This window comes from Rana temporaria, chromosome 1 (genome assembly GCF_905171775.1).
Source record: "Rana temporaria chromosome 1, aRanTem1.1, whole genome shotgun sequence".
NCBI classification, from domain to species: Eukaryota; Metazoa; Chordata; class Amphibia; order Anura; family Ranidae; genus Rana; species Rana temporaria.
The window spans coordinates 236,738,961-236,764,674 of NC_053489.1; the positions used below are offsets into that span (position 1 = coordinate 236,738,961).

General features: G+C 41.6%; 1 protein-coding gene across 1 annotated transcript in view; it reads right to left on the reverse strand.

Annotated features, from left to right (window-relative positions):
• RBM19 (RNA binding motif protein 19) overlaps positions 1–25,714 on the reverse strand; it is a 90,648-nt gene that overhangs the window by 61,789 nt on the left and 3,145 nt on the right. The window contains exons 2-11 of the mRNA XM_040351910.1: positions 22,636–22,818; positions 22,428–22,553; positions 20,656–20,688; positions 18,801–18,993; positions 15,940–16,133; positions 13,448–13,522; positions 10,585–10,663; positions 8,335–8,406; positions 6,581–6,781; positions 1,755–1,885 (exon numbers count right to left, since the gene is read on the reverse strand). Coding sequence (XP_040207844.1) covers positions 1,755–1,885; positions 6,581–6,781; positions 8,335–8,406; positions 10,585–10,663; positions 13,448–13,522; positions 15,940–16,133; positions 18,801–18,993; positions 20,656–20,688; positions 22,428–22,553; positions 22,636–22,818 — 1,287 coding nt within the window. The remainder of the gene's footprint in view (positions 1–1,754; positions 1,886–6,580; positions 6,782–8,334; positions 8,407–10,584; positions 10,664–13,447; positions 13,523–15,939; positions 16,134–18,800; positions 18,994–20,655; positions 20,689–22,427; positions 22,554–22,635; positions 22,819–25,714) is intronic.

Sequence of the window (25,714 nt, forward strand, 5' to 3'; positions counted from 1 at the left end):
TTCTCTAATTTTTGTCTGAAGGACAACAGACCGATGGGCCGTACACACGGTCGGTTTGGACCGATGAAACTGGACTTCAGGCCGTTTTCATCGGTTTGGACCGACCGTGTGTACGCGGCCTAAGACCTACAGGTGCAGGCAACAGCGTGGTTTCAGAACTAGAAGCACCTACACAGATTGCACCTCGTTCACAGCTGCAACAAGCAATTTTCTCTTTGGGTATTAGTTACAGATTGCAATCATCTAGAACATGGGTGCTCAATCTGTGGCCCATCATGCCTCTGCCTTTGGGAGTTATGCTTGTAAGTGCCAGCGGCTTGCAGTGCCTTATGGGACTTGTAGTTCTGTAACAGCTGGAGGGCCACAGGTTGAGTACCCATGATCTAGGAGCTAAACCGATATATCCAATACATCAGAGCATACGCATTCATCAAAGTACAGAAATGCTCATCTATTTATTGCTATTACCTTTACATAAAAAATAGCTATAATTCCCATACAGGAAATATTGATTAAGCTTGTACAGATATCTATAGAAAACATACATTTCCAACTAGTCCATGTCTTTGTTACACAAAGTACTGCAATAGACATTCAAACCTGTCATAGTAAAACCATTTGTCAATTTAAAAAGTATGGCCCGGATTCACAAAGCACTTACGCCGACGTATCTCGAGATACGCCGCGTAAGTGCAAATATGCGCAGTCGTATCTATGCGCCGTGCCCACAAACTGAGATACGCCTGAAAATAGGCTTCATCCGACCGACGTAACTTGCCTACGCCGGCGTATCGTGGGCGCATATTTACGCTGGACGCATTTAGCGCTCCCATTGATTTTCTATTCACTTACGCAAATGAGGGAGATACGCCGATTCACGAACGAACGTACTTCCGACGCAGTGCGCGTAAAGTCATATGTCCGGCGTAAAGTTATGCCCCATAAAGCAGGTGTAACTCAGCAGCATCCATGCAAATGGCTGCACCAGGGAACACAAGCCGACGTATTTTACGTAGGACGTGAATATGACTAGGCGTAGGTTACGTTCACGCCGTAGGCAGTGATCCGGCGTATCTTAGGGAGTAGTTCCGACGGGATTCTGAGCATGCGCACTGGGAAGGGTCCACGGGATTGCGCATGCGCCGTTCATTATACGTATCGGTCTGAGACTCAGCCCATCATTTGCATTGGGTCACGCCTCATTTGCATGACTCACGCCCACTTCCAGATACGCCGGCTTACGCCTAGGACACCCAGCGCAGATTTGGCAGCACTGGCTTTGTGAATCCAGTGCTTGCCTCTCTGCGCTACGTCGGCGTAGCGTAAAGGAGATACGCTACGGCGGCATAAATATGCGCCGATGTATGTGAATCCGGGCCTATGTCAATAGTAAATTGTTTTTTCTTAATAGTGGCAGCAAGGAACCATTATATAATGACATATTATGTGATGACAATTGTCTACAGTACAGTCTGCAATGGAAAATTATGAAAGAGTAATAAGGGCTCCACAAATCCCGGCTCCCAGCAGAGTTCATGGTGACCCTGTACTGTAAAAAAAAAATTCCTGTAACAACTATTGAGTGACCTACAGCTCAATCTTCATTTGAGAATTGCTCATTGGTGTCAAAACAGAGGCGTAAGCCAGTCACAGTAAGTTACAGATTCAGCATAATACCTAGATTTAAAATGCAGGCCTTGTAACACTACAAAGACTAAGTAAGTCTCAAAAAGTTTAGAATTTTTTTGACGAACCTGAAATATCTGTCCATCAACTTCTGCGTAGGCTTTTACAGCATGTTCTGTAATAAGGAACGTAACAAAGGCAAAGCCTTTTGGTTTCTTTGTTAGCTTGTCAATAGGAAAATGGATCTCAGAAATTTGTCCTGAAGGGAAAAAACAAAAAGAAGCCATTTTAGTCAAAGAAAATTTGGCATCACATATGGTTAAAGTGGTAGTTTAAGAGCTCTACAATGTTACACAAAAAGATTTTTTTACTCTAAATCTAAAAAAAATTCTATAGCTAATACTTGTTATTTTTTGTTTTAGATATAATGCATTAAACGTTAGAACCCTTGCCAGATTTTTTAAAGAGGAAGTTGTATTTAAAATGAAACAGCTGAGAGCGTTTTATTTATTGCAGAAATTACATACTATAAACTCAATATGAAAAGCTTTAACACACGGATAAGGATCTTTATTTTAAGCTATGTGACTGTAATATGTCTCATTGGACTCAAATGAATAACGGCTACCGTTTCCAAAATTTGTGAATTGCTCATTCTCTTGTGCAACAAAACAAATTGCCTGTTCGCAATCTTTTTAAAAATGTACAGCACAGTTAAAATTCTCAGGATGAATACAACCCAATACCGCTCCCTGCAAGATTCCTACAAGTCTTACAAACTCAATTCTTGTGATATATATGATTTGGGGGAAAAAAAGTTAGGACTTAAAAAAACATTTTTACTCTCCCAAAATTTGGTGGCAGTCTTGGATTCCCAGATCCTGTAAAATACACCGCTGAAAAAAGTTAAAGGAACACTTTTTAATCAGAGTATAGCATCAAGTCAATTAAACTCCTGGGATATTGATCTGGTCAGTTAAGTCGCAGAGGGGAAGGGGTGTATACAGAGTGGGTTGTTAATCTCATTAATATCAAAGCAGCTAAAACTGACTAACAACAGGTGCACTAGATGGACAAAAATGAGACAACATCCAAAACAGGAAAGGTTTTACATTTTACTCATCTTTTCTGACTGTTTTCGCTAGGATCAGTGTCACTACTGGTAGTACGAAGTGATATCTGGACCCTATAGAGGTTGCAAAGGCAGTCCAACTCCTCCAGAATGGCACATCAATACTTGTCAATGCCAGAAGGCTTGCAGTGTCTCCCAGCACAGTTTCAAGAGCATGGGGGAGATTCTAGGAGACAGGCAGTTACTCTAGGAGAGCTGGACAGGGCCGTAGAAGGTCCTTAACTCATCAGCAGAACCGGTATCTGCTCCTTTGTGCTAGGAGGAACAGGATGAGCATTGCCAGAGCCCTACAAAATTACCTCCAGCAGGTCATTGGTGTGAATATCTCTGACCAAACAATCAGAAACAGACTTCATGAGGGTTGCCTGAGGGCCAGATGTCCTCTAGTGGGCCCTGTCTGTGCTCACTGCCTGGCACTGTGGAGCTTGATTGGCATTTGCCATCGAACACCAGAATTAGCAGGTCCACCACTGGCGCCTTGGTGCTCTTCACAGATGAGAGCAAGTTCACCCTGAGCACATGTGACAGAAGTGAAAGGGTCTGGAAAAGCCCTGGAGAACATTATGTTGCCAGTAACATCGTTCAGCATGGCCCGTTTGGTGGTGGATCAGTGATGGTCTGGGGAGGCATATCCATGGAGGGATGCAAAGACCTCTACAGACTAGACAATGGCATCCTAACAGTCATTAGGTATCTGTATAAAATCCTTGGACCCACTGTCCGACCCTACGCTGATACAGTGGGTCCTGGGTTCCTCCTGGTGCACGACAATGCCCCCTCATATGTGGCGAGAGTATGGAGCCAGTTTCTGGAGGATAAAGGAATTGATAACATTGAATGGCCCCCATGCTTGCCTGACCTAAATCCAATAGAACACCTCTGGGACATTATGTTTCTGCCCATCTGACGCTGCCAGGTTACACTTCAGTCTGTTCAGGAGCTCAGTGATGCTCTGGTCCAGATCTGGGAGGAAATACCTCAGGACACCATCCGTCGTCTCATTAGGAGCATGGCCCCCCATTGTCAGGCATGCATACAAGCACAGGGGGCCATACAAACTACTGCGTTCCATTTTGAGTTGCTGCAATGAAATTTCAGCAAAATGGACTAGCCTGCTACATAATTTTTTCACTTTGATTTTCAGGGTGTCTTTGAATTCAGCCCTGTAGGTTGATGCTTTTCATTTCCATCAAACGATGTGCCATCCTTTCATTCCTAACACAATACCAAGTCCATATCATTATAGATATCCAGCATGATATTTTTCCCACTGAGATCTAATGTGTTTTCAAAGTGTTCCTTTAATTTTTTTGACCAGTGAATATTAAAGCCATTCATCTTACCAAACTTCTAGACTGAGACAAAAAGCCTTGGATATGGCTTGAACAATCCTTCCTTTTGACCTCAAAGCCCAGCCTTTCTTGTTTAGACAGAGACGACTCGATACCTCCAAGTACACAAATCACCCTCTTTGGCCCCACAATCAAGACAATCAGGCTCCATGCCAAGCCCTTGGTCCTGGGATCCCCACACCTCTCTCAGTACTTTAGCCCCTTAAATGTCAACGCTAACAAAGAAGTGCATTTTTAGGCTGGCCCATTTCTCCTTTGAAAACAAAAGTGATGAACAGCACTAAAAACTTATGTCACCCTACCAAAAAAAAAAATTGATTTCATAAGAGGTTTTCAACTTGGCTTTCATCTTAGATTTTTACCAGATGCACTGAACGTAATCTGCACTAGAAACTCATGTGAAAAATTATGCACAGATCAAACCGCAATCTGACATTCTTTATTCTCAGTTTACTTACCATAACCACCAACAAAACCTCCAATTCTTACAAAAATTGGAAGAGGACTATATTTGTCCCAGGCCTGAAGGAACTGCATTATCCCTTTCCCACACAAAGCTTCTTTGGCCAACAAGCACCAAGATAGTGGATATAAACTGCTGACATGATGGTGGAGGATCCCTAAGTAACTACATCAGATATACCCCAAGGCCTCCCAATTATGCTGGCGCTACCAAAAAAGAGAGAATTCCCTCCTTACACATTTTCTGACTGCAGCTAACCCCCACACTAAGATGCAGTGGTATAACAGAATTAGAAAGATTCAGCAGATGGGGAATGTTACGTTAGCCCTGAAAAAAGAAGAGAAATACTTCCATATTTGGACACCTTGGTTTCTATATAAGGATGCCAAGACCCCAGTTCAACCAGAACCACCTGGTCTTAAAATGCCTGACCACCAAACCCCCTGATGAGGGGTGGTCTGGGGAGAAGTAGATACCCCTATCCTCCTACCACCCTACATTTTTTCTTTTATTTTCTTGCTTTACTTCTAATATCCACCTCATATGACCATCCTATACACAGTTCTTCTGCTCCATCTCTCCCTAATGTCACAATATCTTCCTCTACCCCCAAGAAAGGAAAAACAAGGAGAACAGTTGCGTTGTGAATAACAGCTTTTTATTACCAATCCAATTAGAGTTCTAGTAACATGTTTATCCATGGACAGGCAACCTGACCGGTTACTGAACAATTATCGATCTTGTATACACAAATTGTAAATTTGTGGATTATATGTGTGGTGGTTCCCTTAAAGTAAAAAAGTGTTTTTACCTTAATGCATTCTGGGCATTAAAAGGTAAAAAAACATCCCACTACCTGTCCCAGCCCCTCCTGACCCTAACCACTTACCTGGCTCTTGTCACTGATCCAGCATTGTCCAGGCAACAGCACCACTCCTCCACTTCCTGGTCTCACAAGACACACAGACAGCAGTAAGTTAAACACCTGTGAGGAGGTAGCCGGAATGTGGCCTACCAGCACTGTGTGTGTGTTTTTATATATTTATATAGAATATATTATATATATAGATATATATATATATAAATAAATAAATAAACACACAGCCTGGATCAGAAGCGTGCCTACACGGGTACCCCCTTAGAACATGGCTTTCCGAGGAGGAACCTGCAGGAAGGAGGAATGGATAGCGCCAGTGGGGGACTCCAGAAGAGAAGGTAAGGGACTGCTCTGTAAAATATTATTGCACAGAGCAGGTATGACTTTTTTTATTTTAAAGCAAAAAAAGAAAATCTTTTAGTATCACCTATATCACTTTAAAGGGGTGGTTCACCCTAAAAACTACTTTTTTTTATTACACTTGCCCCCCACATTACAATACGATTAAGGCTATTATTTTTTTTTTGATGCTGTACATACATTACGTACATACCTTACGTACATACCTTACGTACGTACAGCATATTCACCCGTGGCATCCGGCTTGCGAGTCCCGCGGGAGTAGGCGTTCCTAACATGTCTGTGATTGACGTCCCCCCCGTCGCGCAAGCCGCGTCACGATTGGCGAAAGGAGCCGAACGGCGATGCGCATGCGCAGTATAGCGCCGACTCGCCGTTCGGCTCCTTTCGCCAACCGTGACGCGGCTTACGCGACGGGGGGGGGGGAGCTCGTTTTTGGTCAAAACGTCAATCACAGACATGTTAGGAATGCCCACTCCCGCGGGACTCGCAAGCCGGATGCCACGGGTGAATATGCTGTACAAAGGTATGTACAGCATCAAAAAAAAAATAATAGCCTTAATCGTATTGTAATGTGGGGGGCAAGTGTAATAAGAAAAAGTAGTTTTTAGGGTGAACCACCCCTTTAAGATTGCATCCTTAACAATCAATTGTCGATCCTTCCGTTTCCCTATATGAAAAAAATATGAAGGATACAATTCTAATACCATAACATTCTACTTATATATTACCAACTGGGAAGACTTTTTTTTTTTTTTACAAAGATTTACCGTATTTGGAGAACAAGGCCTCTAGGTCCGTCTCAGTGCAGCTGTAGGGCAGATTTCGGACAAACAGTCTTCCAGATTCTGATAAATCCTCCTGCAGCTCGGAATCACTATTCTTCTTTTCCCATGGTCTATTATGTATTTTCTCCGAGACTGAATTGGCCTTTGCTTGCTCAGCCCGAAACACTTCTATGTATCTTCCACCTATAAAACATTGCTACAGTATCAACAATCACAGTCAGTTAACATGAGATTAAAGCGGTTATAAACCCCGTTTGGTCATTTTTATCTACAAGTAAGCCTATAAGAAGGGTTACATGTAGGTAAAATGAATATCTCCTAAACGTGCACCGTTTAGGAGCATGCACTCTGAAGGTCTGGTGTACCTTGCCGGAACTTCAGAGCTTTGTTGCGAACCAAGGGAAGAAAGACAGGGGAAACCTGTCCGCCATCTCAGCAGCGACTTGGAGGACTTCGTTACAAGACGAGTATTTATGCGATGCATACTAGCACATTATGCCATTGCCTTGTAGGGTTTTTTTTTTTTATTTGTGGTTTACAACCGCTTTAACTAAAGCCTGGTACATACGGGCCAAATATTGGCCGGTTTAACAGAAACCGGCTGACATTCGGCGAACCTGTTCGACAGAAGCCAGCCGAATGTCTGGCTTTTGTAGAGTGGGCATGCCAGAAAAACACCTGCAAATCGGCATCCGATCAGCGCTCGCGGCCAATGGCTGGGGGGGGCAATCCCTCTGTCAGAACACAATAGCTTAGCGAGAAGACTGCTCTAACATTTCATAGATAGTACAAAGAGCTCCTTGCAAGCTTCTATTATCAAGAGTTCTCAATCAGAGTTCATATTATTAACAAAACTGGGCAACTTGCGTGTGGAGTCACGCAGAATACTTATCAAAAGTAATAACAATTCTTTCACTTGACTCTACAACATCTTTAGCCAACCAATACAAATCATATACAATAATATATAACAATTGTAATGTAATTAATTTGTTGAGCCATGCATATTAACACCTTGTATTAGAACTGCACGATTCTGGCTAAAATAAGAATCACAATTTTCTTTGCTTAGAATAAAGATCACGATTCTTACGGTACAACATCTTTCACATTATACAAAAAAAACTGGGCTAACTTTACTGTTTATTTTATTTTTTTATTCATTAAAGTGTAATTTTTACCAAAAAAAATGTGTTTGAAAGACCACTGCGCAAATACAGTGCGACATAAAATATTGTAACAACCACCATTTTATTCTCTAGGCTAAAAAAAATATATATATATAATGTTTGGGGGTTCCCTGTAATGTACTAGCAAAAAAATACTTATTTTGTAGGCAACAAGTATCAGAAAAAGGCTTTAAGTGGTTAAAATTACCTCATTTACAGATAGAAGTTTATTCCTTTGATCTAAAAGAACTATATGTAACAATGTTTCTCTCTATCTCCGCCTAAGCAATGTTGTGATAAAACTTGGCAGTCTGCCTGGCATTTTTTTTTTTCAGATGTCAAAAATGAGCAGAGAACGCTCTGCACTTGTTGCATAAGAAAAAGCGATTTTAAGATCGTGAGGAGAGTTGAATCGCGATCTTGATTCTTTAATGATTGAATCGTGCAGCACTACCTTGTATATATTAAATAAAACTGCAGATGAATGCAAAACTCAGTTACAGATCAAGTGACAGCAAACAAATAAATGCCACTGCATCCTCCAAAATCACAGTATTAGTCACTCACCCATATAATCCTTGTTTTTTTTAAGGGCTTTTTGAATCTCATCTTCACTTTCAAAATCCACAAAGATATAACCTAGAGAACAGACGTACAAGAATGAATACACCAATGTTTTGTTTTGTGCTAGATTAAAATACTGCATGGCACTAAGGCTCCATTCACACCTAGGCGACAAAACGCCCGACACGGCGGAGGGGCGAATTTGCATTGATGTCTATGAGATAGTTCACATCTCGCCTGAAAAAAGTCCCGGACCCTTTTTTTCAGGCGGCATTGGCGTTCGGCCATAGACATCAATGCAATGTCTTGTTAAAAAAAAAAAAAAAAAAAATTAAACAAATCCCGGCAAAATACGCCGCGTACGCGGCGTTACAGTGTGAATACGGGGTAAGTAGGTCTGAACTTGTGACTGACTGAAAGTCTCCAGCTATGAGGTTCTACAATTTTTAGGACCTGACTATTTTTTTTTAGAAATTCAGAAATTTAATGCGTTTTGTAATCTGATGGTGTCACCATTGATTTCGAAATTCGACCAACCAAGCCTTCAATTTCAACTCATTTTGCTACAGATTTTTTTTTTTTTTTGTGGTCCATGAATTTTCTTTTCTTTAAAGGTCACAGCTCATGCTCATTTCTTTTTCAATTATATTTCTCGCATGACTCTCCCATCATTGTAAAGAAATTTGTTAGTTTTTCAAAACATTTCCAACATTGCTGATCACGCAAATTCGATGGCCACCTAAAAAATCAGCCATTGCTGCGGCCCACTAATAATGTAAAATTCGAACCCCAAATTTTTTTCACGCATTCGACCCATGTATAGCCAGCATAAAGCTCCAATAATAAAATAAAAAAGTGTACAATTGTTGTACTTCTGACAAAACTACCTTTATTGTATTTCATGGAAAGTTCTATTATTGTACACATCACTATGGCCACATCTTCTGCACTTTTGTGAGCTTTATTGCTGCAGCTCAAGCCTCGTACACGAGATCCAATTGTTGGCCAACCGAGCATCAGATTTTTGTCTTAAGGGCGCGTGTCTTGCATACCAACAGTACACAATTTTTGTGAAACAAATGTAGTGACGTACTACAAGGAATTTCAGCTCTTGAGCACCACCCTTTGGGCCCCTTCTGCTAATTTCGTATTTGGTGAGCTTTGATTCCGAACATGCATGTTTGTACTTTCAACTTTTGTGCGACAGACTTGTGTACTGACCATCAGAAAATCTGACAACCAACCGTTGTCCACTGAAAATTTACTAGCATGTCATCCAACATTTGTTGGCAGAAAGTTGGATAACAATTGTCAAAAGGAGCGTACTAACGAACAGTCAATCCCCTGCCAACAATTGGATCGCGTGTACGAGGCTTTACATTGGTGTCTATACCTGGGTATGAGAAGGTACCTGAGAAATGGTAAAGATTGCATTCAAGAGATGCTTGAAGGATACGTTCACCTTTGGGAACATGATACATGTTCCACCCGTTCTTATGATGCAACATATAACATGTTCCCACGGCTGCAGCCGCCACCCGCTGCTCGTTTTCCCTGTGGCAGCAGTATGGGAAGACAATCCCTGTACTAGCTGTCACTTTTTTTAAAACAGCGTGGCCGTCTCGGGTGCCGCCCACATCATTCATACACACAGCTCTGTGTATGAACTACAAGTCCCGACATCCTTTGCAGCTGTGAGCTTTCAGTTCTCAATGTAGTCCATTGACTCTTCCTGTCAGAATGCATTGGCTTCCTTGTACGAGGTCAAGCAAGTAGATACACTGACAGATCTGCAGCAGACCTGCATAGTATCAGTGATCTGCTGATCGCTGGTACAAAGCTTTACAGGCGCCTGCAACAAAAAATTATAAATGCAGATTTTGTTGACCTGCAAAAAAATGTGCATTTATTATTTTCTTTTTTTAAAGTGAACTTATCCTTTAGTCTTTGTGGTATGTGCATTTGCTAGGCAGAGGGTAGCATTACCTCTCTATCCAGTTTTTGACCTTGGTCTTAAAATAATTTGGCTTCACTGATGTGCTTCCCCCTATTGAGTTCCTCTGATCGTTACAATTTGTCAATTTTTGTACTGAACTTAGTTCAATGGCTTAGGTAAATAGAAACTATTGCTCCAATGCAATATTCATATATTACATTTCATAAATCAAGATTGGGATTTTTTTTTTTTTTAATTCCCAGGATAGCAAACACCTACTCATCAAATCCTTACAGCAAGATCAAACAGAATCTTACCAGTCTTGTTGCCATGGAAGTTTTTCACGATTCTAATTGCAGCTGGTTTCAGTGGCAAAAGAAATTCACGTACATTTTGCTAAAAAGTAAAATGTGGAAAATTTTAGACATAATATCAGAATTACACATTAATAAAGACAAATGTACTGGACATAGATATATCATATACCAAAATCTTGACATAGATATATCATATGCTGTACAATGTATAGCGGATATCTGCTGTGAAAAACAAATGTGAAATGTAACCGTTTCTGTAAACCCCAGGGATCAGGGGTTGAGAAAACCACCAGACTCAAACTAATAATGAATGTATTTATAGTCTAGCCTAAAAAAGTGAGCATACAGCCTGGATGTAAATCTATACATTTGTACATATAAAAACATCAAGCCTGTGCCGTAACTACTGCAATCTAGGGCAATTTTAACATTTCTCAAATACAAAATCAGCATTTTTTTGCTATAAAACGACCCCAAACTTTATATATTTTCTAAAAGCAAAGACTCTGAAGAATAAAACGGTGGTTGTTGCGCAACTGTTTATCAAATGCAAATGTTCAGTTAAAAATACACCTAAATAAATTTTAAAAGATGGTGTTGCGTCGAGTAAACAGATACCAAGCATGTCAAGATTTAAAATTGTGCACGCCTGTGAAATGTGGACAAATTACGGTACTTAAAATTATCCATAGGCAATGCTTTAAAATCCTTTATGGGTCACCAGGTTAGAGTTAAAATTGAGCTCTGGTGCTCGAATTATTGCTTTTACTGCTGTTCACAGAGATACCTCACATGTGTGGTGCAAGCAATGTTTACATATGCATGCAGGACCTACATGAGCGTTTGCATTTGCAAGGGAATAGGTGTGCTGTAATTATTATTTTTATATACTTGTATTTATTTCATTCAACATTTTTGCCATCACAAGGGGCGAGTACTACCCCTTGTGATAGCTTGGGCTGTGAGAAGTACTCTTCATAAAGAGATTTGAGGTCTATTACACCCCTGATCCCTCCTTTGCTCTCTGATCTGTTTGATCGGGTGCCTCCCTCCATGGCCAAACACAACACTAAAACTAGGAAATTAGCAAAAAATGTTTTGCTTACGGCTTTACTCATCACAGAGGGGACAGGGGAATGGATATTCCTCCATCCTGGGCATTAAGGCGAAAAAACAAGTGGCAATGGCGGCTCCCCCAGCCCCCCTGTTTTACTTACCTGAGCCCGTTCACCTGCTGTGCGCGTCCCCACGGAGTCTGGCTGTTGATTGGCTAGATTGATAGCATCTCAGCCATTGGCTCGTGCTGCTGTCAATCACATCCAATGACACGGCGCGCCGGGGGGCAGGGCCAAATGATACAGTCGGCGGCTGTATCATAGGAGCGCGCCCGCACACCAACCCCCATGGGAGAGCGCTTCCCATGAAGGGGGTTAGCTCTTGTGGGGAGGAGCCGAGGCAGCCGCCGAGAGGCCCCAGAAGACCAGGATCGGGGCCACTGTGCAAAAGGAGCTGCACAGTGGAGGTAAATAATAATTTTTTTTTTTTCTAATTAACAAACCTTTACAACCCCTTAATTTGTAGCCAATTTAACACAGGAGGTGTGATTCTGGCCAGACCTTCAGATTAAAAAAAACAAATGCAGCCACCAATTCTAATGGCTGGTAAGCTGCAAAATATAAAATATTTGGTTTTGGTTTTAATACCAATGGACAAGAAAATGTTTTTATGTATCCAGTAACTCCCGTAACTACTGAAATGTACAAAATGTACAAAGGACATTATTAAAGGACCATTACTGAGAAGAATATATATATGAATGCTGCTTTCTTTAAAGAGGTAGTAAACCCTGATGGGTTTTACTTCCTCTTGCTCCATGCAAACCCGGCTGCGGACTCAAGGGAGCCGTCAAGTCACGGCACGCGCTGTGGAAGAAACGGCACGGAGGTCTGTTTCTTCACAGCGCATGCGCCGATGATGACATTGGCGCACGTTTAGGGGATATTTCCACTACCTATAGGTAAGTATTATTATAGGCTTACCTACAGATAAAAGTATAACAAAAGGGTTTACAACCACTTTAATTTCTTAGATTGTTCTTCAAATTTACATGCAAACCAAGCAAAAGTGGTGGTGACAAATAGCAATTCCAAAAAAAAAAAAAAAGAGAACAAAACAAAACAAATGAAATGGCGTTTCAGCAGGCACATGATCATTTTACATAAATAGAACATATATACACCGATCAGCCATAACATTCTGACAACTGACAGGTAAAGGTAATATCTTATTACAATGGCATCGGAAATGATCGGTGGGATATATAAGGCAGCAAGTGAACATGTTGTCCATGAAGTTGATGTGGCAAAAGCAGAAAAAAATGGGTATCGCAGTTTGTTGTGTATGGGGCTGTGAAGCCCATGGTGACCCAAGTCCACAGCCAAAAACTTCTACAACAGTCACATGAACATTAGAAGTGGAATATGGAGCAATGAAAGAAGGTGGCCTGGTCTGATAAATCAGGGTTTTCTTTTACATCATGTGGACTGGCAGGTGAGTGTGTGTCACTTACCTTAGATAGAGATGGCACCAGAATGCGGTATAAGAGGGCAAGTTGGAAGAGGCAGTGTGATGCGTTGGGCAATGTTCTGCTGGGAAAACGTGGGTCCTGCCATTTATGTGGATGTTACTTTGGTGTCCATGCCGCGGTAAATCAAAACGGTTTTAGCAAAAGGGGGCCATACTCAATATTAGGTGGGAGGTCATAATGTTATAGCTTATAGATGTGTATGTATCGGTGTGTATACCCATATATAGCCATCCCCACACACACAGTATTGTTTGGACAAATCGTTGATAAACTTACTTCAGTTACATTGAAGGGTGCACCCCTCAGCTTAATAGTATATGGAGTTGTAGGCTCAGTTGGAACAGCTATTTTCTGTGGGGAAAAAATAAATTTGTAATTATGTAAATATGGCTACAAAACATCTTCAGCAGTTTGAACCAGAAAGATTGACAAACGTTAAAAATGTACAGTTTAAAGGAAATTTCAGTGTTTGGGGGGGGGAAACACAGGAAAAACATACAAAACCTATGCCGATACTGTTCTTTGTGGGAATCAGCTTAAAGTCAGCCATACATGGATCAAAATTCAGCCAGTTAAACAGAGACCGCCCGAATTTCGTTCCATGTATATCGACTGACTTGTGTACAACCAGCCTGTTGGGTTTTTCATGATCAAATAGTGTTGCTGGCACTGCCCCATCATCAGAACACAATGGCATTGCAGTAGGATTTCCTCATCCACAGGGAATCGGATCATTTTTAATGCATTTTTCAGTGTATTTTTGTAGTGCATTTTTATTATTATTGCATTTCATGTAGGAGAAGACTGGTTAACACAAAACCCTGCCAAAAACAACCTACTCAGAGGCACTGGAAACTTTCAGACTTGCAAGTGTAGTCAGATAAAGGAGAACTTCAAAACAAGATAAATAGGTCTGGAGAGGTGGCTTCCACACAGCTGTTTCCCTTGACAGACACCCAACAGTAGCTCAAACCATAGATATACATAGAGCAGGGCCAAACCAAAATCACATAAGAGAGTCCAAAATACTTATAAAATAAAATAAAAAAGGCATAAAAAAAAAAAAAAAAAAAAACACAGTCTGTAAAGCTCACCATGCACTATACAATCTGATAAAACAATCTCCTTTAGAGCCAACATCAGCCATGTAGTAAGGCAGAAAAATAAATATCGTTCTGGACAGCCGCACTCCAAACAATCGTTGCCTTTATTTCACTGCTGGGCTTATTTTAGAGCCCAGCAGTCTGAGGAAGAGGCCACTGACGCCTCGAAACGCGTGAGCCAGCAGTGACGCACCTCAAAACCCCCCCCCTACATTCCGGAGTGTGGTTCGAGGGGTATCTATTTTATCGTTTATGACAAGCCTTTTATCATCATTTGTTTGCGAGTAGTTTTTAATACTATTTTTATTCAATAAATTGTCAAATGGTAGTACACGAGGCTGGTGCGCCTTTCTTTCTCCCTTTTTGTTTTTTGCCAGGATCCCCCCCATCCATGAAGGGCAGCAAGGCCTCTGTTACCACTGTTTTTGACATTCGAGGATATCTGTATGCAGACAATTGACTAATCGCTGAGGATCCCACTCGTGCGCAGGAGTCTGAGTTTTTTGTTTGTATATGTAATAGGAGGACCCACCTAAACAATCTATTCAATTTGTATCAAATCTCACAGGTCCTTGCACCACATAGTTGATGGTAGACCAAAAGGAGATTGTATAATCAGATTGTACAGTTTATGGCAACCGTAACCACCTCCAACCGGCCATATGTATATGTTTGGCAGGTGGGCCTTAAAGCTGTGCATAAATGCAGCCCTGTGTAAACAACTTACCGTACTGAGAGCGTGCTCCCCGCTCGCTCCCAGCATGGTAGCCTACGAGGATCGGTAAGCTCCTGATGCATACTTGCAGTCAGGAACTCTCTGGTCAAGTGGCCGCTATGGGCAGCACAGTGGTGTAGTGGGTAGCACTCTCGCCTAGCAGTAAAAAGGGTCGCTGGTTCGAATCCCAACCACGACACTACCTGGAGTTTGCATGTTCTTCCTGTGCCTGCGTGGGTTTCCTCCGGGTACTCTTGTTTCCTCCCACACTCCAAAGACATGCTGGTAGGTTAATTGGCCCTAGTATATGAATGCGAGTTAGGGACCTTAGATTGTAACAGGGCGTCGGGATCCTACGGGGTAAATTACCGCACTATATCAAGATGCCACTTAACTCAACAGTCTATCGCAGGGTTCACATGACCCAAATACCTACCTCCGCCTCCCAGCTTTTAGAACTCAAAGGGCCAGGAGGCAGTCGGCGAAAAGAGGTTAAAGGAAGGTAAGCGGGTGGGAATAAAAACTCAGGACTCGGAATGCATTTTTTTACATTTTGAACAGAGGGTGCAGATTGAAGGCTGCCATGGACTAGGTAAGTGAGAGATAAGCACATTGGGATGGCTTGGGCATAAAAGACATTAGAAAAGGCATACATTTATTATGAAAAGTGAAATTCTGCCTGAAAAGGTAAACTTAGCCTTTAAAGTATTTTTCATACACTTTTTATGCATTCCAATTGAAGTATATGAAGCCAAAACATTATGCTGCAGCAAAAGAAGCACATAATGCATTGTGGTGAATGGGCACCATAGAGAATAATGTGATTTCCACTGTCGCGCATTGCAGCACTATGGCAGACGCAGGAGAAATCACATTAGTGTGAACGAGGCCTTATATTTAAGAATGCTTTCTACTTAGCCACTGCATCTAGAAAGTTATCTTACACTTACCTCTTTCTTTGCAGATTTGTTCATTGGAGACGATTCCAGACTTTTGGTCTTACCGCTTGGAGTATTCAGATTAATTTCTTTGTTACTTTCATTTTGTTCTGCCTCGCTCTTATTTCCAGATGAGGCATCTGATACTACCTTAGACTTGAGGTATTCCATGTCAGAAACTTCACTCTGCAATGCAAGCTTTCCACCTATTGAAAAACAGTAAAACATGATTTTTATTTCTGTCTTAGTAAAAACGTATTACCAAAATATGACAAAACATAACAGTAAACCACCACATCTCAAATAATCTAAAACAGGTCTATGCTAGATAGCCAAATGTTTTTTGGGAGCCTGACCCACACATCTACAAGAGCTTGTCGGACTATCTTTTCCAAAACTACGGGCATGAATATGAAATTGGTACCCCTTTGTGGCTTTACTGGCCTCCACTTATCTAGATGGTTTTCCAGAAGATTTTGGAGTGTGTGTGAAAATTGTTCCCATTTAGCCAAAGAAGCATTTGTGAGGTCAGGTACTGATGTTGGGCACAAAGACCTGGCTCACAACTGGCAATCCAACTCATCTCAATGGTGTTCAGTAGGGAATGAGAACAAAGCTCTAGCCAGGTTACATAGTTACATAGTCGGGTTGAAAAAAGACACAGGTTCAACCATAAAATAAATATATCATACAATCCCATATACCCAATTCTATACCCACAGTTGATCCAGAGGAAGGCAAAAAATGTTCCTTTGCTTCAAACTGCTAAAACCACATCTTTATGGACCTGACTTTTTGGTGCACTAGGGATCTACAGCATGTGCGGATGTAGCCTGTCAGTTTAACGCGTGGAGCGCATGCCGGCATTAAACTGACAGACTACATCCACACATGCTGTAGATCCCTAGTGCCTGGTTTCCTAAAATCGCTATTTGATCTCCTGTAACAAGGGGTCAAACTTCCTTTGTTGAGTTGCCATCTACCTTCTGAGCACCCGTGGTGAAGCCATCAGAATATACATGCATTTAGAAGCATTTTATACCAGTGGTGTTGGGCGCAGTCACATTGGACTTTATTTTGTATTTCAATTTTTTTTCTCCAAAATACTACATTTGTATGTAGTTGTTTTTTTTAAGGATCACCCACGTTGAAGCGCCATCACCTTTACACTATTACTTATATCATATGCAATTAATATTTAAGTTCATGTTTTTTTCCCTCGCTACATCAGCTACTCATTAATAACATTTTCCATTAAATGGATCTGAGCAAGTATCGCACGTTACAACCAATGCGTTCTTCAGAGGGTACTACATGTCACATGAAACAGTAGGAGTTCTCTAACTGGTAGGGTTTTATGAGCGGCGCCAGCCACACACAGAAATCAATGGATGTGGGCAGGTTGTGACCAGGTGCAGTCGTACCCACGTACAGAACTAAGTGTGATGTAAACGTTTCACCGCCCTCCTTCTGTAAACTACACAGAGAAGGAAACATGACCAAGAGACAATTCTCTATAGGGAAAAAAAAGCAGCGCCTGGTCACACAAAGCGGAAGTTGATCTAATAAGGAGACATAAAAAGGAAAAGTTTGGGGGACAGTAAAATGATTTAAAAAATGGACTTAAAGTGGTTGTAAACCATCTCATATACCCAGTGAAGTGACCAGCCTCAAATGATACACAGAGATTAAACAAATCCTCCTACGTAGGTTTTACTTGTTTATCTGCAGTCTTCTCTTTCCCTACATCTATACAAAATGGCAGAATCATGTTAAAATCCTTCTCAATCTGTTAGAGGAGGGGATGGAGGGTGCAGTTACACTGTATGAGTGCGGATTGGAAAAAATGCACACGCCTTCCTCCACACAGCAAACAAGACCAAAGGAAGGATGCAGAGCTGTGTTCTGAATAGACAAGCTGTGTGCTGAGCTCCCTTCCCATCACAAATTTATCTCATGTGTCAGGAAAACTTCTCAGAAGTGACTCATGCTGATAATAGAGGCCCGAAGCATCAGAGAGAAATTCCATTTAGAGCTTTGGAGCGAGATAAATAAACACTACGGATATATGTGCTTTTCTCAGATTTCCAGACTGAGGTTTACAACCACTTTAGACCAGCCTTTCCCAGTACTGAGTTTAGTGGAGACATGAGCTTGTAAAGTCTTGCTGATGAAAAGCAGATTATCAGAGATCTAGTTGAAAATGATTGGTATTGATTATATAAGATCATAAAGATTAGTTCAGCATTTGCCAAAGCTATCTGTAAAAGGACAAAACATCCTTAGGCCAGTTTGGTGGCAGAGGGGTGTGGGGTAGATTGAAGAATGGAGTTTATAGCACCAGCTGGCAAAATCAATATAGTATACAGGAGACTGGCTCCTTTTCCTGCTCATGAATACTCTTACCTGTCCGTGAATGCAACATGCTGATCCCTAAATAGTACAGGCATTGATCACACCACAGCATCTATATCTTAAAGGTTTGATATTATCTTGCTTCTCATCACCATCATAATGTTTTAGAAACGGAAAAGTACCAAATGTTGGGTAAGTTATGACAATTACACACTTCAGGAGACCCACGATACTGTGCAGAAATGATCCTTCATTAGACTTTTCTTTAGCAGAATACTGGCAGTTTGAGCAACAAGTCCAAATTCAAATTAAATGTCTTTCCACTGGATAAAATATTGAAGATTTGCAATTATAAAAAATGTATAATCAAAAATGTAAAGTGGAGTATTTAATTGCAATTCTGATGACATTACTTCCTGTTGTAAAGTTTATTTCTTTATATTATTTTCATGTTTTAGCAATTTCAAAAAAGACAATTATCTATGTAGGGTTAGCCATACCCCTTGTTTGCGACTTACCTTTTTCTAAATCATCCTCATTATCATCATCGGTCTCCTGCTCGGATTCAGAGTCAAAATTCAGGTAATCATCTCGTGAGAGGCTTTTCGCTTTCTCTGCAGTCTCCACTTTTGTATCGTTAGTCCAGGTAGCAGTTTTGCTCCTGTTCTGGTGAACTGTAAGGAACTCTTGGAAGCCACTATCTTCTTCCAGCTGCAAACATCACAGCAAATATATTGTATCAGAAACCACATATCATTTATCAAACACTAATAAACGCAGCTCAACATTATGATGTTATTTCTCTGCATATGATTTTCCAAATCATCGGATACCAATGATACTGTATGTCCGGAGCCAGGCCTGCTCCAAGTGTGTAGAGGGCTATGGGCACCATCTTGCTTGTCTAAACTAGCAAGTTCTTTGAGGTTCTCCGCCCCTAAAGACTGACAGTCTTTACTCATACTGATGGCTGAGAATTTCCGTGATCACCCTAGCCAGTCAGTAGAGTGGTAGCTGCCGATGCAAGATAGTAGCAGATTCTAAAATGCGGCGAGTGGAGTTCCCTCTAGTTACGTCTGGCCATCTTAGCGGTAGCCTCGCTCCCTTGCTGGGGAGTAAGGATGAGCTCCGGCGTGTTCGCATTGAACACGTGCGGAAACCGCCAGGAAGTCGGCACCCACGCTGTGCTAATCACAGCCAGGCAGACATTTCCCAATCTCTGCAGCCGAGCATCGGGAAATGTCTGCCTGGCTGTGATTAGCGCAGCGCGGGTGCCGACTTCCTGGCGGGCTCCGCACGTGTTCAATGCGAACACGCCGGAGCTCATCCTTACTGGGGAGGTGTTTTTTAAAAGTGATTTCTCAGCAAAATAAAGCATGGAGCGATGGATGGGTGAGTTTGCTTTGAAAATAAAAAAATTTAATTCGACAGCATTTCTGGTGCTCAGATGTAGTATTATTGTGCTTTAAAAGGACAGACTCTCTGATCACCATTAGGAAGCTGCAGCCTAATTGTCCATAATAATGCTTTTCAAAATAGCATTCACTGAATCAATCAACTAACAGTGTGCTAGCAGATCCTCTTCACTTATATCTGTCAGCATGCCAGTGGCCAGGGCTGCAAGTAGGTTAGTAATGCTCTTTCTCCCAGGGATTCCTACCCTGAAACAACGTATGAATTCTATGAAAGGCATTGTCTACTTGGCTGGAAAACTGGATACTACATGATCAAGAAATCAATAGCAGAAAGTCTGTGGGTTTATTATTACATTTATTCCTCTGCAGCACCGCCAAATACTTTTGTAACTGTTTCAGTGGTTAACATTCCTGTTCATGCATTATTACAACAGGAGTGAATTTATAACTTCTACTTTTGGGATTGTTAGACAATTTTATGCATTTTTTGTGAGGGCTGACTGAATTTTATGATGTAATTTCCTATAGGATGACTGTCATACGACAACATGAGCACAGAAATGCACAAAAAACCCAACAGTTTTCATTAAACACATGTTCTAAACCAGTGTTTCTCAACTCCAGTCCTCTGGGCGCACCAACAGGTCATGTTTTCAGGATTTCCCTCAGATGAAACTGCTGTGGTAATTACTAAGGCAGTGAAACTGATAAAATCACCTGTGCACAATAATGGAAAGCCTGAAAACAAGACCTGTTGGTGCGCCCCGAGGACTGGAGTTGAGAAACACTGTTCTAAACAAATACATTGGCAACTACAAATAAGATCTATCCATTATACTGTGTATAAGTACTGCAGAGGCCAACAGTTTCATTTTGATAAAAGTATCAATCATTAGTTCACAAACACGAAGACTGATATCAAAGAAGTCCCCATATTAAAAACTAACTGAAAACTTACTTCTTCCAAAGCTGCATTCTTCTTTTTCTTTAACTGAAAAAAATAAGTAGTGATCCGGTTAGGCAAGAAAAAGTATGACAGATGTCTTGTAAACAGAAGGATTTTTTTTTCAAACTGGTTGAAAGAAAAGCCGACTGTATTGTCCACAGTGGCCAACACAGATGATTTGTCTTCCAGGAATTTGGAAAATGAGCCCTAAAAATATTCTTATGAAAACAGTAATGGTACTGTAGTTGATATAGAGGCAAGGTCAATAAAATAAGCAAGGTGGTACTATAGCTGGTAAGTACCTGCCTGAATGTAGCTGTTAATTCTTGAGTTATGCTTTCAAGTTAATTGATAAAGCGTTCCAAGGCAGTCTGAGGTTTTAAAATATAAAAATCCCAGAAATTATCCATTGTGATGACTTGCTAAGGTACTCCACCATCAAACCTTATTGTAACGTATCATATGCCCCTAAGTGAAAAAGTCCAAACTGGGCCCAATTAGCCCTTTTCCCTCCCCGGTGTCATGTGACTCGTTAGTGCTACAAGGTCTCAGGTGTGAATGGGGAGCAGGTGTGGTAAATACATAACTGAGAACCATTAAAAGCACTGTACACTTCCAACTGTTTTAGTGTATTTATGTTCCCTGCATTGTTCTTGTCTCATCTTGTAATGACGGGCCCACATGTTGTGGCCGGAGTTTGTAGTGTCATGGTAATGCATTCCCCCATGTCCATGTATTGCTTTAGCTAGCTGGTCCCTATGCGCCAAAGTGACAGGAAAACGTCCTAGTTCGGGTCTCACAGTGTCCAATGCATGCCTCATATCCTTCTGTGCTCTCTTGGTGTTCGTGAATGCTCTGCCTACTTGTGTCTGTGCCAGATCTATTTACTGTGTAGTTCTTACCTGCACAAGCAGTAAACTTGGAGACCTAGGGATTATGTGGAAAAAGTAGTTTCCCAACAGGAAGTGTCAAGTTTCACACTATAGACAGGTCACACATTAACCTGTGCAGCGCCATAACAAATGCATCATTTCCTGCTGACACAGGAATGTAAAGATTTACTCTCCTATAGGCTATGTGTACTGAGCAACAAATGATACCATGAAACTACATGATCCATATACATCTTATGCAGGTTGAAAACACAGTGTGCGGGTAGTAATGTTTACCATGTTTTTAAACTTTGTAGTAAGCTACATTTATTACTAACCTACATTACTTTGGGAGAACCATCAAATTCAGAGTAACTTATATTTTAGGATTTAAAGACACACAATAACCAGCGACTCTGCAAATGCCCCCTATACATAACTTACCAATGCTGATCACACCTTCCTTCCCTGCAGCCAGCATTGAAATGATTGGTGTCTGCAACCCCCTTTAATGAAACAGTGTTCTTGGCTGCTGATCCTCAGCATTGCCACAGGAGAGGTGGTCACATGCTACTCTATTAGCAGTCAGTGCCAGGTTTTGTTCCTGACTGCAGAGGAAGGGAGCAGCAGGGAAGCCCTGGTATAGCAAGTATAATTTGTTTGGTAGGGACCCTTTGCAGGAACACTTTGCCCTGCATAGGCAAGTTGACAATCTCTTTAAAGATTAAAATCCACATGCAAACTTAATGTGATAGTATATAATTAGTACATTTTATGTTTTTCCATTAACTTTTGTGATTACTTTGATATTTTTTTACAGTCCCAACATATATTGATCTCATGTGTAAGATATATTACTGCTACTAATAAAGTATATTATGTGAATTTATTTGTTTTCATCTTAGATCTCACCGTTTTATTGTCGCCTGACGACTGCTTTGCATCCTGATTTTTGGCAGATTCCTTGTCTTCATTCTTGGAGTATTTGCTCCAAGCTTTGGCCTTCAAAGGATCTCCAAATGATTTACAGATTTCCACCTTTGAAAAATAACACAGTTTTTACAAGGCGAAAGTTAGTTTCACAACAAAAACAAACGTGTTCAGTACTTGCAGAACTCACAGATATGCGGGCTGTGTCAATGAAGCTTTTGTTGAAATGGTTAAGTGCTGTGTTGGCCTCTTCTTCTGAGCCATAACCAATAAAGCCAAACTTTCGGAATTTACCATCCTTTGTAAATTTAAGGGTACAGTCTGTTAAAGTCCCAAATGCTGCAAACAGGTCTCGGAATCTGTCTTCTTTCATCTGCAGGAAAATCAGCACAAGAGAACATTAAATGTGTATTACAAAACTCAAGCATTTCCCACACTTATGAAAATAAACTGAACTAATCAAAAAGCATTCACTGCTGTCATCAACATAGCTGGTATTTCATGTGTGCACTTGTAATGTCTCTTTCCTCCTCGTCCATTGAGGGACACAGAAATGTTAATGTGGTTATAACATGAAACATGAGCAAAGCATATCCTTCAATAGTGTGTACTAGCCTCAATCCAAAGCACAGAGTGTTATTTATCTCTTCTGTCTCTTCCTTCTACTATCCGCATGAGTCACTGATAAAAGTCCAAGCTGACTTCACAGCATCCCAGGTAACAGCCATCTTGCCTCCAGCACATAGCAGGTCACTGACAGCTTCAGTTGTGTGTATGTTCATACGACTGTGTGTAGAAAGTTGTGTCTATTCCCTCCACTCATGTTTTAGGTCTCATTTAGCTCTGTGCGAGAAGTCAGGTCCCTGGCCTCTGCCTTCTATTGCTGGGAAATAGCCTTCGATCTGTGTGTTTTAGGAGGATGTATAGAAGAGAGGGCTGCATAAAAACAGGTACAATTTATGAAGGATTGGTTTAAAGTGTATCACTTGAGGCTTAGAGTATCAGCCTGTTACTTCCATCAGTCTTAAGTCCTTTAGAGCCCCTAAGTCTAGAAAGACTTTCACAACGCATCTGCTTTATGGAGATTGGAAACACCCTAACAAGACGTTTGCACCCCATAAGCAATTATTAACCTTGTATCCGTTTGAAGAGGACTTTGTTAAAAATTAGTCTGCCCCAACTGTGGATCTGGCAGTGTCCTGCCTTAAAGCGGTAGTAAACCATAACAATTTTTCTTTTGGACCCTCAAAGTAAAGTCATAATGTGCTAGTATGCATCGCATGCTAGCACATTATAAAAAATAATTACCTTAAAACGAAGCGCAGCGCAGACAGTCACTTCCATCTTCACCAGGTCTTCCTTCCAGATTCACGTCCTCCAGTCATCTGACTGGCCATGCTGCGCCGCTATGATGTCATGGACAACGGCACGGAGCTCTGAAAGGATGGCACGGGTATAATGTCCCTTCAGAGTGCATGCGCCGGTGAAATCACTGGCTGAATGCAGTGTGAATATATCCTAAGCCATGCAGGTTTAGAAGATATTCATAGTACCTAAACGTAAGCCTTAAAGTGAATGTAAACCTGATTCATGAAATTTGACCTTGGCACATATATCTGTAGGGTTTACTTATCTCTCTCCCATGCCCTAAGTCCCATGCCCTAAGTCCCATGTCTTTCTGCTGTTTCCTTCCTCTGTTATCGTCGTGATAACTTCTGACAAGCTCTCCGACACGGGAGATAGAAGTAGCTAGAAATTTGTGTTCGGGAGGTTGCTATAAATAGATTAGCAGAGAGCTTGTCTATTCACGGCACAGCTCTGCATGTTTGTTTCTTTCTTCCTCTGCCTATGCGGAGCGGAGGGGGGTTTCTTTCCTCCAATCAGCTGTCACACAGTGTATACAATATGCAAAGACTCCCCTCCCACTGCTGAAAGAGGAACTACAAATTCTAACACAATGTACACTTTCTAAAGAATATAGCAAGCTAAAGAGTGCAGATATACATGTAAAACTTATGTAGAGAGATTTGTTTCATCCCTGTGTAACGTCTGAGGCTGTTCACTTTACTGGGTATACATCCACTTTAATATAGGCTTATGTGTAGGTACAAGTTTACAGAAAGGGTTTACTTCTACTTTAAAACAACCATCATTCCAGTTGGAAGATACACCTGTCTTTACAGACCCAACCCATAAACAGATGAAGCGCTCTTTATAGTTCTGTCCTTGTTGACTTGACTTGTTCTTCGCCCTGTGTTAGCTGTGACTTTGCTTTGCCAAACCGATTGGTCAAGAAAAAAAAAAAAAGTTGCCACTTCTGTAGTTGATCCCTTAAATTAGGGGTCGTCAACCCCTGGTCCGCAGCCCACTACCGGGCCATGGCCCTTCTGCAGCCGGGCCGCGGGTGCGCGGCATGAGAGAGCCTGGTGGCCGGCTGTATGAAATCAAGTTCCTCGGAGTGGATGAACAATATCGGGGAGGGTGAGAGTGAAGCACACAGTGTTGTTTATTATGCACCGTGGCCCCTCCTTCCATCTCTCACACGGACACTCCCCGTGCAGTGTGAATGAACGTGCCGCCTCCTCACGGAGCTCGCCCCACCCTTCTGTCATAGGGGAAGGCGCAGCACACTGTCACCTCCAGGACAGCCCACAGTAACAGGGAAGCCACTGGTGTCCCTTGTTAACGGGGCTGGATAGATCTGAGAGGAGACGAGTCCATACTTCTTCCGGGAAAGCAGGGAGCCGCCCCCTCCCCTCTGATGCCTCCATATACTTACCTGCTGCTAATCCTCAGCCCTCACAACGTGGCTGAGCTCCGTAGGAGAGGCCTGGGGGAGTCCCGAGTATGACAACACTACCATTGACAGGGTGAGTGTGAGCAGGGACTGACTGGGACACCTGTGTGCATGGAGTGTACAGGGCCTAGTGGGGGCACTACTTTCATCTGTGGGGGGGCACTACCACATCTGGTGGCAGGCAGCGTGGCAAGTGACATTCTGCATTTGGTGGCAGGCAACATGGCAAGTGACACGCTTAAAGCTCCCACTGATTCTGCATTATGGTGGGTTGAACCATTTAATGGGCTGACAAATTGCCCGCAAAAAAATCGCTTCACTTTTTTTTTCACTATCGTGTGTAGGCAACGTTTTTTTTAAGATGAAGTTGAAAAACCCGAAAAATTATGGTAGAGTAGAGAAGAGATACAAAGTAGCATTTAGTTATTTTAGAATTAGATCAAAAGGGATGAACTTTAGTCTGTAAATGAGG